This window comes from Lissotriton vulgaris, chromosome 11 (assembly GCF_964263255.1).
Source record: "Lissotriton vulgaris chromosome 11, aLisVul1.2, whole genome shotgun sequence".
NCBI classification, from domain to species: Eukaryota; Metazoa; Chordata; class Amphibia; order Caudata; family Salamandridae; genus Lissotriton; species Lissotriton vulgaris.
In genome coordinates, this window is record NC_141699.1 from 879,177,820 (window position 1) to 879,193,163 (window position 15,344).

General features: G+C 46.7%; 1 protein-coding gene across 3 annotated transcripts in view; it reads right to left on the reverse strand.

Annotated features, from left to right (window-relative positions):
* AMMECR1L (AMMECR1 like) overlaps nt 1-15,344 on the reverse strand; it is a 1,368,157-nt gene that overhangs the window by 1,247,415 nt on the left and 105,398 nt on the right. For all 3 annotated transcript variants that reach the window (XM_086944026.1, XM_086944025.1, XM_086944024.1), the window contains one exon: nt 11,243-11,683. In XM_086944026.1, coding sequence (XP_086800152.1) covers nt 11,243-11,655 — 413 coding nt within the window. In that variant the 5' untranslated portion in view covers nt 11,656-11,683. The remainder of the gene's footprint in view (nt 1-11,242; nt 11,684-15,344) is intronic.

Consider the following 15,344-nt stretch of genomic DNA (forward strand, 5'->3'; position numbering starts at 1 on the left):
GTACACCATGCCTTTCTTCGGCATTCTCCTTTAGTTGCTTCTCCTTGTTCTATGATATCCCGCTTCCTCAATTACATGGACCAGGACTTGGTGTTGAATATTGCCAGGTGGCTGGGTATGATTCGTCTTGACTGATCCTTATCTTCACTGACTATACACAAATGGTGCAGCGGCAAAAGGAAACGTGAAAAAGTCAAACAGAAACCTAGGGCTATGGGTGTTCAATATGTGCTGTTGTACCCAGAAAAACTGAAGATAATCTTTCAAAGGAAGGTGCTAATCTTCGACCACCCAGAAAGAGTCTGGGAATTGGTTGTGGATCCGCTTGTCCAGGCGGAGGTGGTCACGTAGAGAATCTTGCGACTGTGAAGGTGCTGGCATGTCTGGGCACAGACACGGAGGGACACATCGGGGTGGTGGATGTCCTAGCCCAGTGGTGAAGGCTTACAGTTCAGTAGGCTTTCAAGGCTTGATATTCTGACCACTAGATGTGGCTTCGCTCCGCCAATGGAATTATTTGCAGCTATAGTGTGGCATTGATGGGGATGTTCTAAGTTAGAATACGTTTAGGGCGACAGATGCTTCTTGGTGGAAAGTGTGGAAAGGGGTGGTTTGGGGAGTTGTTCAGTTGAAGGGGTTTGCAGTGGCCAACAAATATGAGGGTTCTAACAAAGAAATATTGTACCAATTATTGCTCATTTTATTGATTACGGCCATTAGGCTACATGCCCCTGTTCTGGGACATTAATGGGATTTTGGACAAAATCAAGCGGGATGCAAGATCTTACCCTAAGCGCAACTCCCCGATAATCTGCTTTTACAAGAAACACATTTACTGGGGGACTGGATATGGGTTCCTGGGCTGTTAGGGCTACTCCTGCATATACAACGCAGAATTTGCAGTAGGCTCTCAAGGCCCGGCCATCCTTTTGCACAAAACCTTTCCACTTGTGGTACCTAAGGTACACTTGAATGAGCAGGGTCGTGGTGTGGTGTTTGAAGGAATCATGGCGGGCACACAGTGGACACTTTAGTATATATGCGCCTCTGTCCCTCATGAATGCCATACTGACCTTTATCACTGACATACCCCGGGGTGTCCCAACTAGCATGTTGGTTATAGAGGGCGATTGCAGTGCAGAGTACTGAGTAGTCTGGGATGTGGAGTCTCCTGCTCAGCACTCTAGCTAAATAGGTGGCCTCCTAAAGAATTGAGGATGCATGGTGAGTTTGGCACACTAAAGAAAGGCAATACACTTATTCCTGGGCACGCACAAATGTCCCTCTCGTTTAGATATCGTTATACCAGCTGCACTCCTTACCGCCACGCTCAAGGCTATTACCCTCCCAAAATGCCTGTCGATGTGCTAGTGGAGATACAGATTGTCCATCCAAACTGGGCCAGCAGACTTACAAGGTGCCTCAATACCTGGTGGTGAAAAGACGAGGTAGTCGTCAACTCCCTTACAGAAACCATTGTTGAATATTTTGAATTAAATACCCTGTCAGTCTGATCCCCAGAAACATTATAGGAGGCATTCATGGCAGTGCCTCAGGAGTATGCCTTCTCCTATTTTAAATGTAAGGAAAGGGAGATCATATAGCTTGAAAGCAAAATACAGAGCCTATAGTGCTATGCCTGGGCTGGGCACTCCTAAGTGGAAGTGAGAAGCTTATACAGCTGTGCCACACACTGAGAAGCACACTGCTTGAAACCAGGAAGTTAGCCGATGTCTAGATACAGAGTGTACTAATTTAGTAATAAAGCTAGTAAACTCCTTTACTGGTTATCTCTGCAAGATAAGGGTATCAGGATAGTTCCAGAACTCCACTGAGCAGCAGGCCCAGTGGTAACGTATTCAGCACAGATAAGTTTTGACCTTTGCAAATTACCACAGAGAGACATATAGGGCGAGCCCCCTACGCCAGAGGAAATTACAAATTCTTTAGCAGCACACATTATTTGGAAGCTTTCAGAGGCAGAGTGTAGAGAGGTAGGCCTACCTCTGACATTGGATGGGATGCAGGTATCTATTGAGAAGATGCTGGCGGTCATACCACGTGGCCCTAATGGGTTACCACTTGAACTCTACAAGTGCTTTTCTTCCCTTATGCCCCTTCACTCATTGAAGTTGTTTGTGAGATTGAGAAGGAGGTGGAACTGTCGGCTGACCTTAGGGACATAATAATTGACCATAATCAGCCAAACAAACCAAGGAATGAGTGTTCATTTGTCTTGCCACCCCATCTTGCAACTTAATATGGTAGTAAAGATTGTGTCTAAAATAATGTCTTCTAGATTGAATAAGGTGATTTCAATTTTGGATAATAAAGATCGAAACAGATATATTCCGGTGAGGGGCACTAGGCACTCACTGCATCAGGTCCACGTTACCATGGCCAGAGGCTCTGATTGGCAGGGTCCTGTGTATAAGAAAGTGGATCTGTATATACTGGGCCAAAGTAAGGTACAGTGTGCACAAAGTCCACACTCCCCAGAGGTATGGCAGAGGCTAAAGTTAGATATAACACTACTCCCTAAAGTGGTAGCTCGGTCGAGCAGTAAGGCAGTATCGGAGCAGAGTGTAAAGCATTTGGTGTACACACTCAGTCAGCAAATTATCTCACACACTCAAGAACTGAACTCTAGGCCAATTGTTTGTATACAAATATAGAGATGTTTTATTTCAGAACCAACAAGGTATCAAAATATACTTTCTCAGAATGAGTTACTTTAGTTAGATACTTTTCAAATAGGCAATAGACTTTTCAAGTACAGAAGTTAAAGTTGTTGCAATAGGCAACACAATTTCAAACACAATGAAACTTTGAGCTCAATGGTAATTTCTACTAAAATGCAATTGATTACTTTATGGATAACTTTTCTAACCACAGGACTGGATCCTAGATTCAGTCCTGGGACATCTCCTGTAAACAGTTGAGTAAAAGCGTTTTGATTACAGTAGTGATTCTTAAGGAATATTGTTGTATTTTAAAAGTTGACATTTAGAAACTTTTTCACATAGAATCACCAATGTTATCCCATGGGAGGTAATTCACTTAGCAGGTAAGTAGTGTTATTGTTACTTTTTCTTACTCAGTGTTGGATCCTGGATCCAGCACTGGTGCATCTCCTGTAAACAATTGAAAGAATGCGTTTGAGTCATACAGGCGATTTTTAAGAAATATTTGTAAGTTTCAAAAATCGACACTTAGAAACTTTTCTGGTAAAAACCAGACAATGGGTTCCTATCGAAGGAAATTCAAGTTACTGGTAAGTACAGTTAAAATTACTTTTCAGGTTCAGTGCTGAGCTAAAAGAGGCAGCACTGGGTTCTCTCCTGATAACAGGCGAGTAATTTGTTGTTCGGCTGATTTTAGATGAATATTTTAAAGTTTCAAAACTCCACACTTGGAAGAATTTCCAGTGAAACCAGTCAATGTTACCCTATGGAAGAAAAGTGAGTTATCGGCTTTTGGGTAAGTACTCGACTGGCAGAGTTAAGGTTCTGGGCATAGAGTCAGGGGTCTCCGAGGGTCGGGTAGGTACAGCTGGTACACCCTCAGCGGCACAGAGGCAGCTGGGTGCAGAGAGAGTTAGTCCCAATGTTACCCCCTATCCTGCTCCTCTCCTGTGGAAGGGGGGCAGGAGCCTACCTCTGATTGGGCAGGGCTCCCCATCCTCAAGATGGCCGGAGCCCGGAGTTGTGCTTCACCTCGCCACGCCCACCAGAGGGGTGGAGTTTGCACAGGCTGGCACACCCCCTTTCCTCAATTCGGGTTTCCTGCCAGTGTTCCCGCCAGAGTGGGGGTCAGAACCGGTGGGGGCCAGTTGCTGAGTACAGCAAGTGGCCTGGAGAAGCTCGCAAAGGCGGCATTGCCTTTGATGTGTATTGTTGCAGGCCCAGGAGAGCAGGTGGCTCTCTACCTAGGCGTCCAGCAACATGCCTGCTGTGTGGCAGCCTAGGCAGCCCCTCAGACAAGACGTGGATTGTAGGTTAGGTTCAGGGGGCAACTCTAAGTTGCCCTCTGTCATGCATTTTACATTAAATCTCACACTGGCATCAGTGTGGGTTTAATGTGCTGAGAAGTTTGATATCAAACTTGTCAGTCTTCAGTGTAGCCATTATGGTGCTGTGGTGTTCGTAATGACAACCTCCCAGCACCATATACTCTTAATGGCATCACTGCACTTACAGTACCCATGAATGGTCTTGGGTACTGTAGGGGCACAGGGCTCATGCACCTGTGCCCACACTACTGGCATAGTGCACCCAGCTAGAGGGGTGACTGGTGTATGCCAGGGCAGTAGATTTGTGGGCATGGCACACAGGGATGTATGCCATGTCGACAGTTTAGTTCTGCACCAAGACACTCAGCCTGCAAAGGCAGTGTGTGTGTGTGTGCGTCAGTGTACAGGGCCCCTAAGGGTGGCACAATAAGTGCTGCAGCCCTTAGGAGTCTTCTCTGGTCACAGGGCCCTGGGTACCATTTACCAGGGGCTTACCTGTGGCCAGAGATGCCAATTGGGTTTAGGTTTCAACAAAGTTTTAGGAAAGGAACACAGGCCCTGGGTACCTGGTTGGTAGGAGCCGAGGGCACACTCAGTCAAAAGTACATCAGCCATTCAGCAAAAAGTGGGGGCATACCATGCGAGAAAGATGGCACTTTCTCACACTGCAGCGCTGATCTCTATTGACTAGGAGAAAGCATTCCAAATCGTACACTGGATTTTTTACTACAAGTCTTAAAGAGAGGCTGAACATAGGCTCTTACTTTCTCATTTACATTACGGCTTTATATGACAGCCTAGAGGCCCAGGTTAGAATTAATGGCATGTTACTGGTATTTCCAGTGAGGAAGGTTAGTGAGCAGAGATGCACCTTGTGCGGTTTCTTTTCGCCAGGCAGTGGAGGCCCTAGTGGAATAGATCTGCTAGGACGCCAAAATGACTGGGTTTTGTTGGCCTACTGGGCAGGAGGACAGGATAGCATTGTACGCCAGCAATTTGCTGGTCTTCCTTCAGTGCCTGCAGTCCTCTGTTTCGTGGCTAGTTGAGATGCTGCGTATCTATGGGAAAGCCTCTGGGTTGGTGGTCAACTGTTCCAAGGGCACGTATATGTCCCTAAAGCTGGTCTTCCTCTGCAGCAAATCTCACTCTCTCGTCTTAGGGTGGACACCTCCCACTTTACAGACATGGGACTCTATACTGCTCGTGATCAGCGAGAGGCATGGGAACTAAATATTGCTCCTTTGACTCGGCACACCTGTATAGATCTGGAATTGTGGGCTCAGCTGCTGCTCTGTCATGGGTAGGGCATTCCTCTATAAGATGGTCACCCTCCCTAGATATTTATATGTACTAAATAACTTTCCATTTCCCTCTCCCCCCCCTCTTTCTCCACTGAGATACAATCTACGCTCACACAATATTTGTGGGCAGAAAAGCCCCCTCGCATGTCCTACAAAGAAATTTACCCAGTCTGTGTATGAGGGGTCTGGGAGTACCTGATCTTAGATCATATTACAGGGCTGCTCAGCTCACCACAATGGGGGATTGGTTGTTCGAAGACCTTCATGACTCAGCATTTAGGCTGGAAAATGAGTCACTGTTGAGTCCTGGGGTTCTCCCTCTTCTGTATAGGGGGTAGAGGGAGGCTCCCTCCAAGACACTTCCTCAAGTCACTAAGTCGCTCCACAAGCTCAGGGGCCAGAGTCTGCAGTCGGTGGACAGCTGGTTGAGGCACCTCTTACATCTGGCAGGATTTTGAGCTTGGGTTCTTATAGGCATCCGATATCATGGAGATGTCCAGGCCTCAGACCACATGAAATCCTACCAGCAACATAGCTACGAATACCAGCTACAAAAGTCCTAAATGTATAGATATCTTGAGCTTAGCCATGCCCTAGCGATGCAGGCCAAGGCTTTGGGAAAGATCCCAGAGTTTGGTGCTCTTGTAGCCAAACTGGTGGTGAAACCCTGTTAGAACGGGCATCTTTTGGCGTATTTCCCCTTTTTCTTTTGCTTTCTGATCTACCGGTTGTGACTGTTTTTGCTGGTTTAGTGTCTCTGGGCGCACTCTCACTGCTGAGTGTTCAAGTTCAAGTGCTCCTACTGTAAATTGGATTATGGATTGGCGTTTCCATGTTTGGCATATCTGGTTTACTGTCAAGTCCCTTTAAAAGTGCACTGAGAGTGCCAGGGCCTGTAAATCAAATGCTGCAAGTGGACCTGCAGCACTGATTATGCCACCCACACAAGCACCCTTTCAAATGGTTCTCAGACCTTCCACTGCAGTGTCTGCACATTGTTTTTACTGCCATGTTGAATTGGCAAGTGCACCCACTTGCCAAGCCCTAACCATCCCTTTTAGTACATGGTAGTCACCCATACCGTAGGCCCAAGGTACCCCTGTGGGAAGGGTGCAGTGCATGTGAAAGGTAGGGCATGTCCTGGTGTGTGACATGTCCCGATAGTGAACTACCATGTAATTTGTTTTTCACTGTTTGAAAGGCTTTCTGTCCCATAGGATAGAATGGGGAATACTCTGTGACATTTTACAAGTATATCTTCCCATTGGGACAAGATAGAGAAATAGGGTTTAGTAAAGATGACTTTATGTTCTGTGTTTGAAAATATCACTTTTAGAAAGTAGGTATTTTCTTGCTTAGCCATCCGGTCTGCCTCTGCTGAGTTGTGGATTGACAGTCTGGCTTTGGAGTGAGAGGGGCTGTGGATATGCATACTCTTAAGAAAGCCACGGGGGGTTGAGGTGTGTCCTGCCTGTCCAGGATGAGTCAGGGCTGGGGTGAATAGACCTGCGGTGCATTTAGAGAAGTGGGAGGAGATGTCCTTAAACCTGAATGGGCATGGTCTGCCTTGGACAATGCGGTCTCCACCTCCTGCTGGAAAACTGGGCCAAACTGGTTTGGACTAAGCACAGACACTCTGCCCCAGTGAACAAAGAGAAATGCTGCATAAATAATGGGGCCTAGACCAGACTTTAGAACTCGCTAGGATCAAGGAACCTGCCAAGAAGAGCTGGAAAAACTGCCAGGAGGAGTATTGCCCCTTTGCTGTGTTGTTGCTTTGTTGGGTTGGCCTTCAGTTGCTGCTTCTGCCTTGAGCAGTGAAAAGACTGTACTGAACTTTCTTTACTTGTTGCTGAATATCTCTGAGGGATTGAAATAGAGCTTGCCTCCTGTTTACAAAGTCTTAGGGACAACAAAGACAACTCACCTCTGGGTACTGCCTCTGAAACCGTGGGTTTCAGTTGCCACAGAGGGGCCCACACCATCACCGACACTGCTGCGGACTGTGTCCTGAAGGCACCCCCGCACTTCGCACCGCATCCCTGGTCATGCAAACTACGACCGCGGTAGCCGCCACTGAGCCGCTGCTTGCACCGCAACGTGTGGGCGCCACACTCCACACCGCCTCGCATCACTCTGCCGCCCTGGTCTCACTGACGACGTCGCTGACCCCGACACCCGTGACTGCACCGTGGTTTGAGGGCACCGCTCGTAAGTTACATGATGCACTGCCCCGTCCCAAGCCACCGTCTGAGCCGACCGATGCCAGCTCCCCTCAACCAAGATGGTCGCTTGCACCATGATCTGTCAGCACAGCCACGAGCACCGCCTCACTCCACACTGCGCCCTGGTCTCACGACATCCCTGGCCGACCGTCACCGAGGCGATACCTGCACTGTGACTTGAGGGCACCGCTATGCTTCGCACCGCAACCGCAATTGTTGCCACGACCGGCCTGCACCAACACGTTCGGCAGGAACTATAGGTACTGTTTACGGGTCTGATGACACCAACGCCACACCAAACCAACTCAGCCGGCTGGAACTGTTGGACTCTGTTGCTTTCAGCACTGCTGTAGCACCGGACAGAGCTACCGACTTCAAGGAACTGCATTTTTAAGTCATCCTAGCAAAGTGCCTGTTTTTGATTACTGTATGTTGGTCTTTTATCGTTTTGTCTTGTTTGCACAGATAAATATTTTTTTCTAAAACTGATGTGGTGTCCTTTTTAGTGTGTTTACTGTATTACTGTTGATTATATACAAATGCTTTACACACTGCCTCTGAGATAAGCCTGACTGCTACTGCCAAACTACCAAGGAGGTGAGCAGGGGTTATTTTAGGAGTGTATCCCCCTTATCTGGACGAGAAGGAATGGCCCCTATTTGGACAAAGGTGCAAACCATTGCCAACTAGAGACCCCTATTTCTAAAGAGCCCCTTTAGTGAAAGGGTATTTACACGTTATATCGGTCACTGATTCTGAATGTTCCAGGCCCCTTTGTGAAGCTGAGAGCCACTTGGTCTGCTGATGTGGAAAAGATAGACTACGATGCATGGCAAGAGGCCAAAATGGCAGTCTGTGTATTGGCTATAACTTCCAACCTCCGCCTTGTTCCAAAGAGTGTATTATAACCCTAGCAAGTTCTGGAGGACGGGACCCCAAATGAATGCAGTGTGTCCTGCAGGAAGAAACCTTCTTTCACAGGGTCCAAGACTACTCACTCAGACAAAGGTATTGCCAAATAACTTATAACTCCCAGACTATTTGAACACCCTATCTGGACTTGATCCCAAGGTAGTGCTGCAGGGGATAATGGAGGGATGGACTCTGGGAGTCAAAGGACACAGATGGGCCTTGGAATTTTGGTTGCTAAAAGGAATGCAATCTTCTCATGGCAGGAGGTTTTGCCCTTCTCGTTGACAATACAGAAACGTGGCATGGACTACTGTGCTGCTGCTAAGAAGCTGGCATACAAATAGAGGGGTTGTACAGTAAAATAGGGCAGGGTCTGGGGCCCTTGGCTTATTGCTCATGATATGTGATGCCCTGACTCGTTCTATGGACAGCGACATCTCTGTATTAGTTGGACCTGCCATTGATGTAATATGGTGCTTGTTGCATTGATTATCCTCAGACTAGCTTCTTGGGGTTTGATTGCTGAATTGAATTATTTATGCACAAAAAACATATATGTGAAATGCAAACAGGGGCGCGCCATCGCTTATATGCCATTACTTTTAGGGTTTTTACTAGCATTGTTAGAAGTAGATCAGTGTTTTTGTCTGTTATGTTAATGACATGAATACAGTGCATAACAGGAACCTGTTTCGATGTCAGTTTATAATTACTGCTGTCTGCTAGGTATAAAAGCTAGACCCCAATTCTACTAAAAGCTCTGCCCTCGCCACTTTTCACTACTTCCTTTTTTCTGTTGAGGGCTTTTTTCTCTCTACTGCTTTCCACTCACATTGTTTAATAATAGTAGGGCAATGCAGCTATTACTCGGGTCTGTAGAATAAGGATCGCATGAGACATCATGCTTCTAGGTGACCCATGCTCCGGTGTGTTCTAAAATCGCATTATGCGGCAGTGAAGAGCAGTGTGTTCGGGGGCACTCCCTGATGCATCATGCAGGCTATCTCAGAAACACTGAAGGGGTTAACTATGTCCAGCTTACCAGGGACCCGGAAGGAGAGACTGCAATTCCTTGAGGCCACCTCATGGCGTCTCTTTTGCAAATTGGGTACTTGGGGCGTGCCATTGAGGCAGACCAACCTATTTTCTGGGCCCACAAGTTGCACATGGGCAGGAAACGCTGCTTACAACTTTTTATTTGTGCATATTGTTTCTACCATAGAACTGTGAAATGTGTACCCCAATACGGCCTCTGTATGTTAGCAAAGCAATACAGGCTCTCCAGCTAGTTGGAGTTAGGTAGCCGAGTCCCCCCTCCCCCCAAGATCAGGGACCTTAGTGCCCCCTAACACTGCTGGGGAGTAGGGCCCTGTGTTGAAACACATTAACTGATTATCTGTGACACATGAAGAGTCCTAACATTTAGAGTGAGGTACTGCATCTTTACGTTTTAGAAGTATCAATCTCTTCTGCTAAAAATGCTGCTGCCCGTTTTCAACTTTCAAAGTGAAGTAGCGAAGTCCCAAAGAAGGCTAAAGCCATCAGCAGATACAGAGCTTGGAGCCTCCTTTTCCATTAGGCTTCTATGACCCACTATTTCGGATATTAAAGATGGAGTTTTTCTCAGCTTTCAATTAGTTGTATTAGATGTTTTTGATGTAGATTTATATTTGTGGATGTATGTATATTTTTAATACAATCATTTTAATGTGTGGATAGACAGACTCATTATTTGCTACATTTCCCTTGCTTTACTTCATTTGGCATGTAGTAATTTGAAGTAACTTATAATGTATTCAAAACATTTACTTAGGAGGGGAGCTACCTGGTTTATATACAGTGATCCGAGCACTGCATCAGCAAAGGCTACAGGGAAAGACATTTTCCAGCTCTTGTCTTCTATACACGAGTTTTGAGATGGAGCAACTGGAAGCAAGTGGATTGCCAATGGTAGACTCCACGACTGAAATAAAACCTTTGGGTTACGTAGAAAATCGAAGGACGCTCCTCCCTCCAAGGTGCTGAGAGGCCGGACCTGGCACTAAATGAACATAGATCAGCTTGGCCATGATTGTTTGTGCTTTAATCCCGACCCTTGCTCCTCAGCCCTAGTTGTCCATGTTTATAGCTACTGCTTAGTAATACTGTCATGTTGCCCAATATGCACACTAATATTTAAATGCATGAGACCTACAAATATTGCAAAACAAAACTGCACCCATTTTCTACATGAATCAAGAACATCTGCTCTCAGTGCGCCATTAAAGATTAGAGTAATCTATTACAATTAGGGTGCAAAGCAAGTAAAAAGGTGGCATAGGATATTAGGATGGTAGTAGAGTGCAAGACTCCTCATTATTTTAATTTATACCAAATGCCACATTATTGTATAACGTCCTAATATCATTCAGATTCCCATTGTAGCGCCAAGTACCATGCATTTGTGGTGCTCCATATTGAAACTCTCTGCATTACCCATGGTAAAAGTGAATCCTCCTTAATTTATTAGAAAGGGTAACATCTGGCCTATCACTTAATATAATGCATTACTTTGCTACAGCAAAAATTATCTGCAACATCATGCAATTTCACAGAGGATTTTTTTTATGTATTTCCATTAGATTTGTTAATCTTTTAAAAAGTTAACACAATGCTGCCACCAAACAGTTACATCACATATCTTACAAAGTGCAAACTGGTTGTTTAAACCCCCCTACATGGTCAGATTCATACATCTGATCTTAAATAATTCAGTTCGGATATGTATACAGATAAGGTCCTTTGTTACTCACTAAGGATCATTGGTGAACCGCGGGAGTCTGGGTTGAGGGAAGCCATAAAGGTGACAGTACAATACATCAAAACAGTAGCAGCACATCTCAGCCGACACCACCAGACTCTTGATGGCACCGTTAGTGCCGATGGGGCCATTGGGGCAGACGAGTGGGCTTAGTGCCCCAGAGGTGGGGTTCATTCGGAAGGCTGGATTGGCAGTGCTCAGAGGCAGATTGGACACATTTTCTCTTCCATTATAGCCTTCTAAGTGCTGGTGATTCTGCAGGGCCCCAGAGCTGGAACCTGTGGTCACAGTGAGCTGATTCCCGTGGTTGTGTGTTCCACCTCCACATAGTTTGGGCTTTTTCACTCCACAGCAGCCTGCCGGCAGCTTGGGCTCCAATGGAGGAACACATCGCCTCTTTCCCATCCTGAGGTGCCAGCTGAGCTGTGGGGGCCTGGAAAAGAAGAGGCAAATGAGTTAACCAAGTAATATTACTACCACATTCAACCTAAATACCTTCTTCCCTCACTAGCTAGACACGTTACCACAGGAATGCTTAAACCATAAGTCTCAATGTACAAACAGATAGCCAGAGGACCGCTTTAACTCTCCCACCTCCTAGATATTTTGATAGTTTGCTGAAGGACTGCTTTGTCTAGAGGTCTCGCTAAATAACTGAACAGGAGGGTTTTGTATAAACATTATATGGTGGTCACAATACCCTGTACATCTCAGACTCATATTATTTGACTACTATTGGGACAGGAATGTCCCCCGTATAGTGTACTGTTGTGTAGTTCCTAGTAATCCCCAGGACCTGCAACTTATGACGGACCTGAACTGTGGGCTTGGTGTACAAAAAGACTATGGACACCCCCACAGGATGTTTCAGCCGTTAGACCAGCTAGATCTACAGTGCCAAAACTAACCCCTGTATCTTACAGTGGTGTAGGTCGTTTCTGACATCCACTGAACAGGTCAGCCCCAATACCTCAGGGATCGTGGAAAACAGTACAGTACTTTTCACTCGGTCACTCGCTTAGTCTCAGAAAAAACAGAACGGCGATTAGGGCGTTTTTCTATAAGTATTTATTGGTCCAGCCTCAGTCTTGTGTAAAACATATTTGCTGCGACAATCAGGAGACAGAAGCATACAAAACAAATAGCAAGTACCAATATAGTAAACAGAAGATACATTTCTACCATAGTGCTAAAAAGATGACCACATACAGTTCAGATAAGATAGTAGCACTTGCACACTCCTAAATTGCGCACCCTACGTAATCTGCATAAATGTACCTAGCCTGGATATGTAGGTGTAGCATGTAATGTATGTAGTTCTATATCCAAGAATCCCCTAGGGAAGTCCCAACCCCCTCACCTGATGGTAGAGAATGAAGGACCCAGTCTCTGCTCCAAGACTAACACCACGCAAGGGATATCAGACCTCTGCGTGTCGAAGATTCAGCATGCAGGACCCTTTGTGAGCTTGGAAAGAATTAGCTAATTTGCAGGGGGGGGGATAAGGGTCTTATATTCTAGAGTGGTCACTCTAGGGTTTCTTCTAGAATACATATGTGGAATTTTAGTTTGCGAGCTAAACATCATCTGTGCCAGCTTGTCACCCACGTACAACGAGCACGACCGCCATTTTAGGTATCATGGTCTCCCTGTCCACGATCTATCGCCAGCGCGCCCCTCTGACCCAGCAAGCATCCTCCGCGCACCCTGGCTCCCCCTCCCTCCCTCTCATGAGCATAACCCTTCTGCATGACCCTGTCCTTGGAAGTCACGCCTGCGCCTGACCAGCACCTCCTCTCCTTCCATGAATGCCCCTCTGTTGATAAGCCTTCCCACCGCGCTTGATTGTCCACGCGGCATGAATACCACTCCTTTGATGACCCCTTCCCCCGAGTCCGGCTGTCCACACAGGTCCGAGGCCATGGCCTAAGCCGAGAGATACCATTTACTGCCCCTTATTGTATGAAGTCACTCCTCTTCAAAAGACCCACTATTGATCAGGGCCTCCCCACCCCCTGGGATATGATCAGGCGCACACATCCTAAGACTCGGCGGAACACTCAGCTGCGTAATGACCCCCTCCTCTTATCAGCAGGTTGAGGACCTCTATTGTGGAAGTATATGGGAGTGGGATTGACACGAGGATTACGGGGATGTCCTTTTCCTTACTTCACAATGTTATGATTGTAATAAAGGAAGGTCACATGCCATAAACCAGTGTATAAGAGGCCAGGCCTCAGAGAGGCTGTTAGAGCACCTCGAGACGATACCTTGTTGTCTGATCTGATGTGTTCTGCTCCGTCGGAATAAAACTTCTCTTTCCTGCCTTCTGGTCTCTGGCGCCTGCCTCATTGCTTGGTAATTTGAATGGTACAAAGGCGGTTAGCGCCGGGCAAATCTTGAGAAAGGTCATAGCCCTACCTTTTTCCACAATTGGCGTCCCAAAGCGTGGGGCCCATCAGCGACACGTGGATCCAGTGGGAGAGGTCCCGACGACAGAGTGAACGACTGCAACGATCGGGAGAGCTCGTGTCCGATAGACCCTCGTCTGACAGCCGATCATCCGACCTTCACTAGTTCCGAACAGACCTCTCTCGAGTGATCTACGGTCCTGACTGGGAACCATCAGGAGTGCCACGAACATCACGAAGAATAGAGGACGATCGGGCGCTGGATTCGGAAGACAGGAAACCGTCCATGCGGTCCGGGTAAGGTCGTGTAAACACGACAAATTAAGAAATAATTGTTTGATTTGGATAATACTAGTATTACGCTTTGTTGAGTCTTCTGGAGATTCACCGTCTGAAAACGGAGAAAACAACAGGCTCTCTCTTTGCAAACAGTGAAGGATAGGTAACGCAGACTTTTGTCCCCATTGTAATCCGTCGTGCCTATCTTCCTCCCCCACTGTTTTCCCGAACTGCCGTTCGTGGATTGTTGTCTGGAGATTCTCTGTCTGCAAACAGGGAAGAACAAGGTCTCTCTTTGCAGGTAGAGAAAGAGTGGGTAACGCAAACCTTTAACACGTCGTGACCACTTATTCTCCCCACTGATTGTTTGATTGACCGAACACTGATTGTTCGGTATTGGTTCGTTTGAGGTATTCACCAACGGAGAATAAAAATATTCTGTCTAGTCTTTGCCCGCCGTGATAAGATAGGTAGTGCAGACCTTTGTCCCCGTTGTAACCCGTCATGCCTATCTTCTCCCCACTGATTGGTAGCCTGTACAGCCCGGACCGCTTATTAGAGATGAACCATCCAGCCCCACTGGAAGGCACCCCTAATAAGGACGTTCACCAAGCATGGACTAGTCGCTATAGCTTATACTAAGCTATGGCATAAATATACAAAGAAGAACCCGGAAAGTCAGTGGCCACTGATAGGTTCCTTTGATGATCATAAAATAAAAGCATTAGAAATAGCGCTCCAGAAAAATAAGACTACGCCCACTATGCTCGATAGTATATGCATGTGGCGCAAAGAAACGGAACAACGAAGAAAAAGAGAAGAAGCAAAAATAGGGAAAGAATTACGAAAGGCAGCCCACCTAGCCGCTAAGCAACTAGAAGAAGAAAGAAAAGAAAGAAAAGAAGCTGCACAAAACCAGGAATCAGGGTCAACAGGTCAATGTCCCGTTAGGACCCCCTCTGCGCTTTACCCTGACTTGCCCTCCAAACAGCGGGCGAACGATGAGTTACTGCTAGGTCCCCCAATCATCTACATGCCCCCTCCATATGCCCCCTGCCAACAGCACCTGCAAGCCCTGAGTGCGAGCAAGAGCAACCTTAGCGCTAGTGCACCAGCCCTCGCGGCCTCCGCACCAGCCATATTAGCAGCACCAGTAAATGACCCCGAAGCTAGCAAACACCCACCAGGCAGACCAAATAGGTTGAGCAAGGATGAGCGGGATGGGATTGACAAAATAGCAAAGACACTAGTAGAACGAAGGGAGAGCGAAGAATACACAATGAACATGTATAACTCGCATGCCGACAGCCACAGACGGCATTTCATTTTGCGATTCAGCTACCACCCCTGAACGCATATGAGGATAGGTATCAAAGCAGGGGCCCCGCTAATCTGACCACGCTA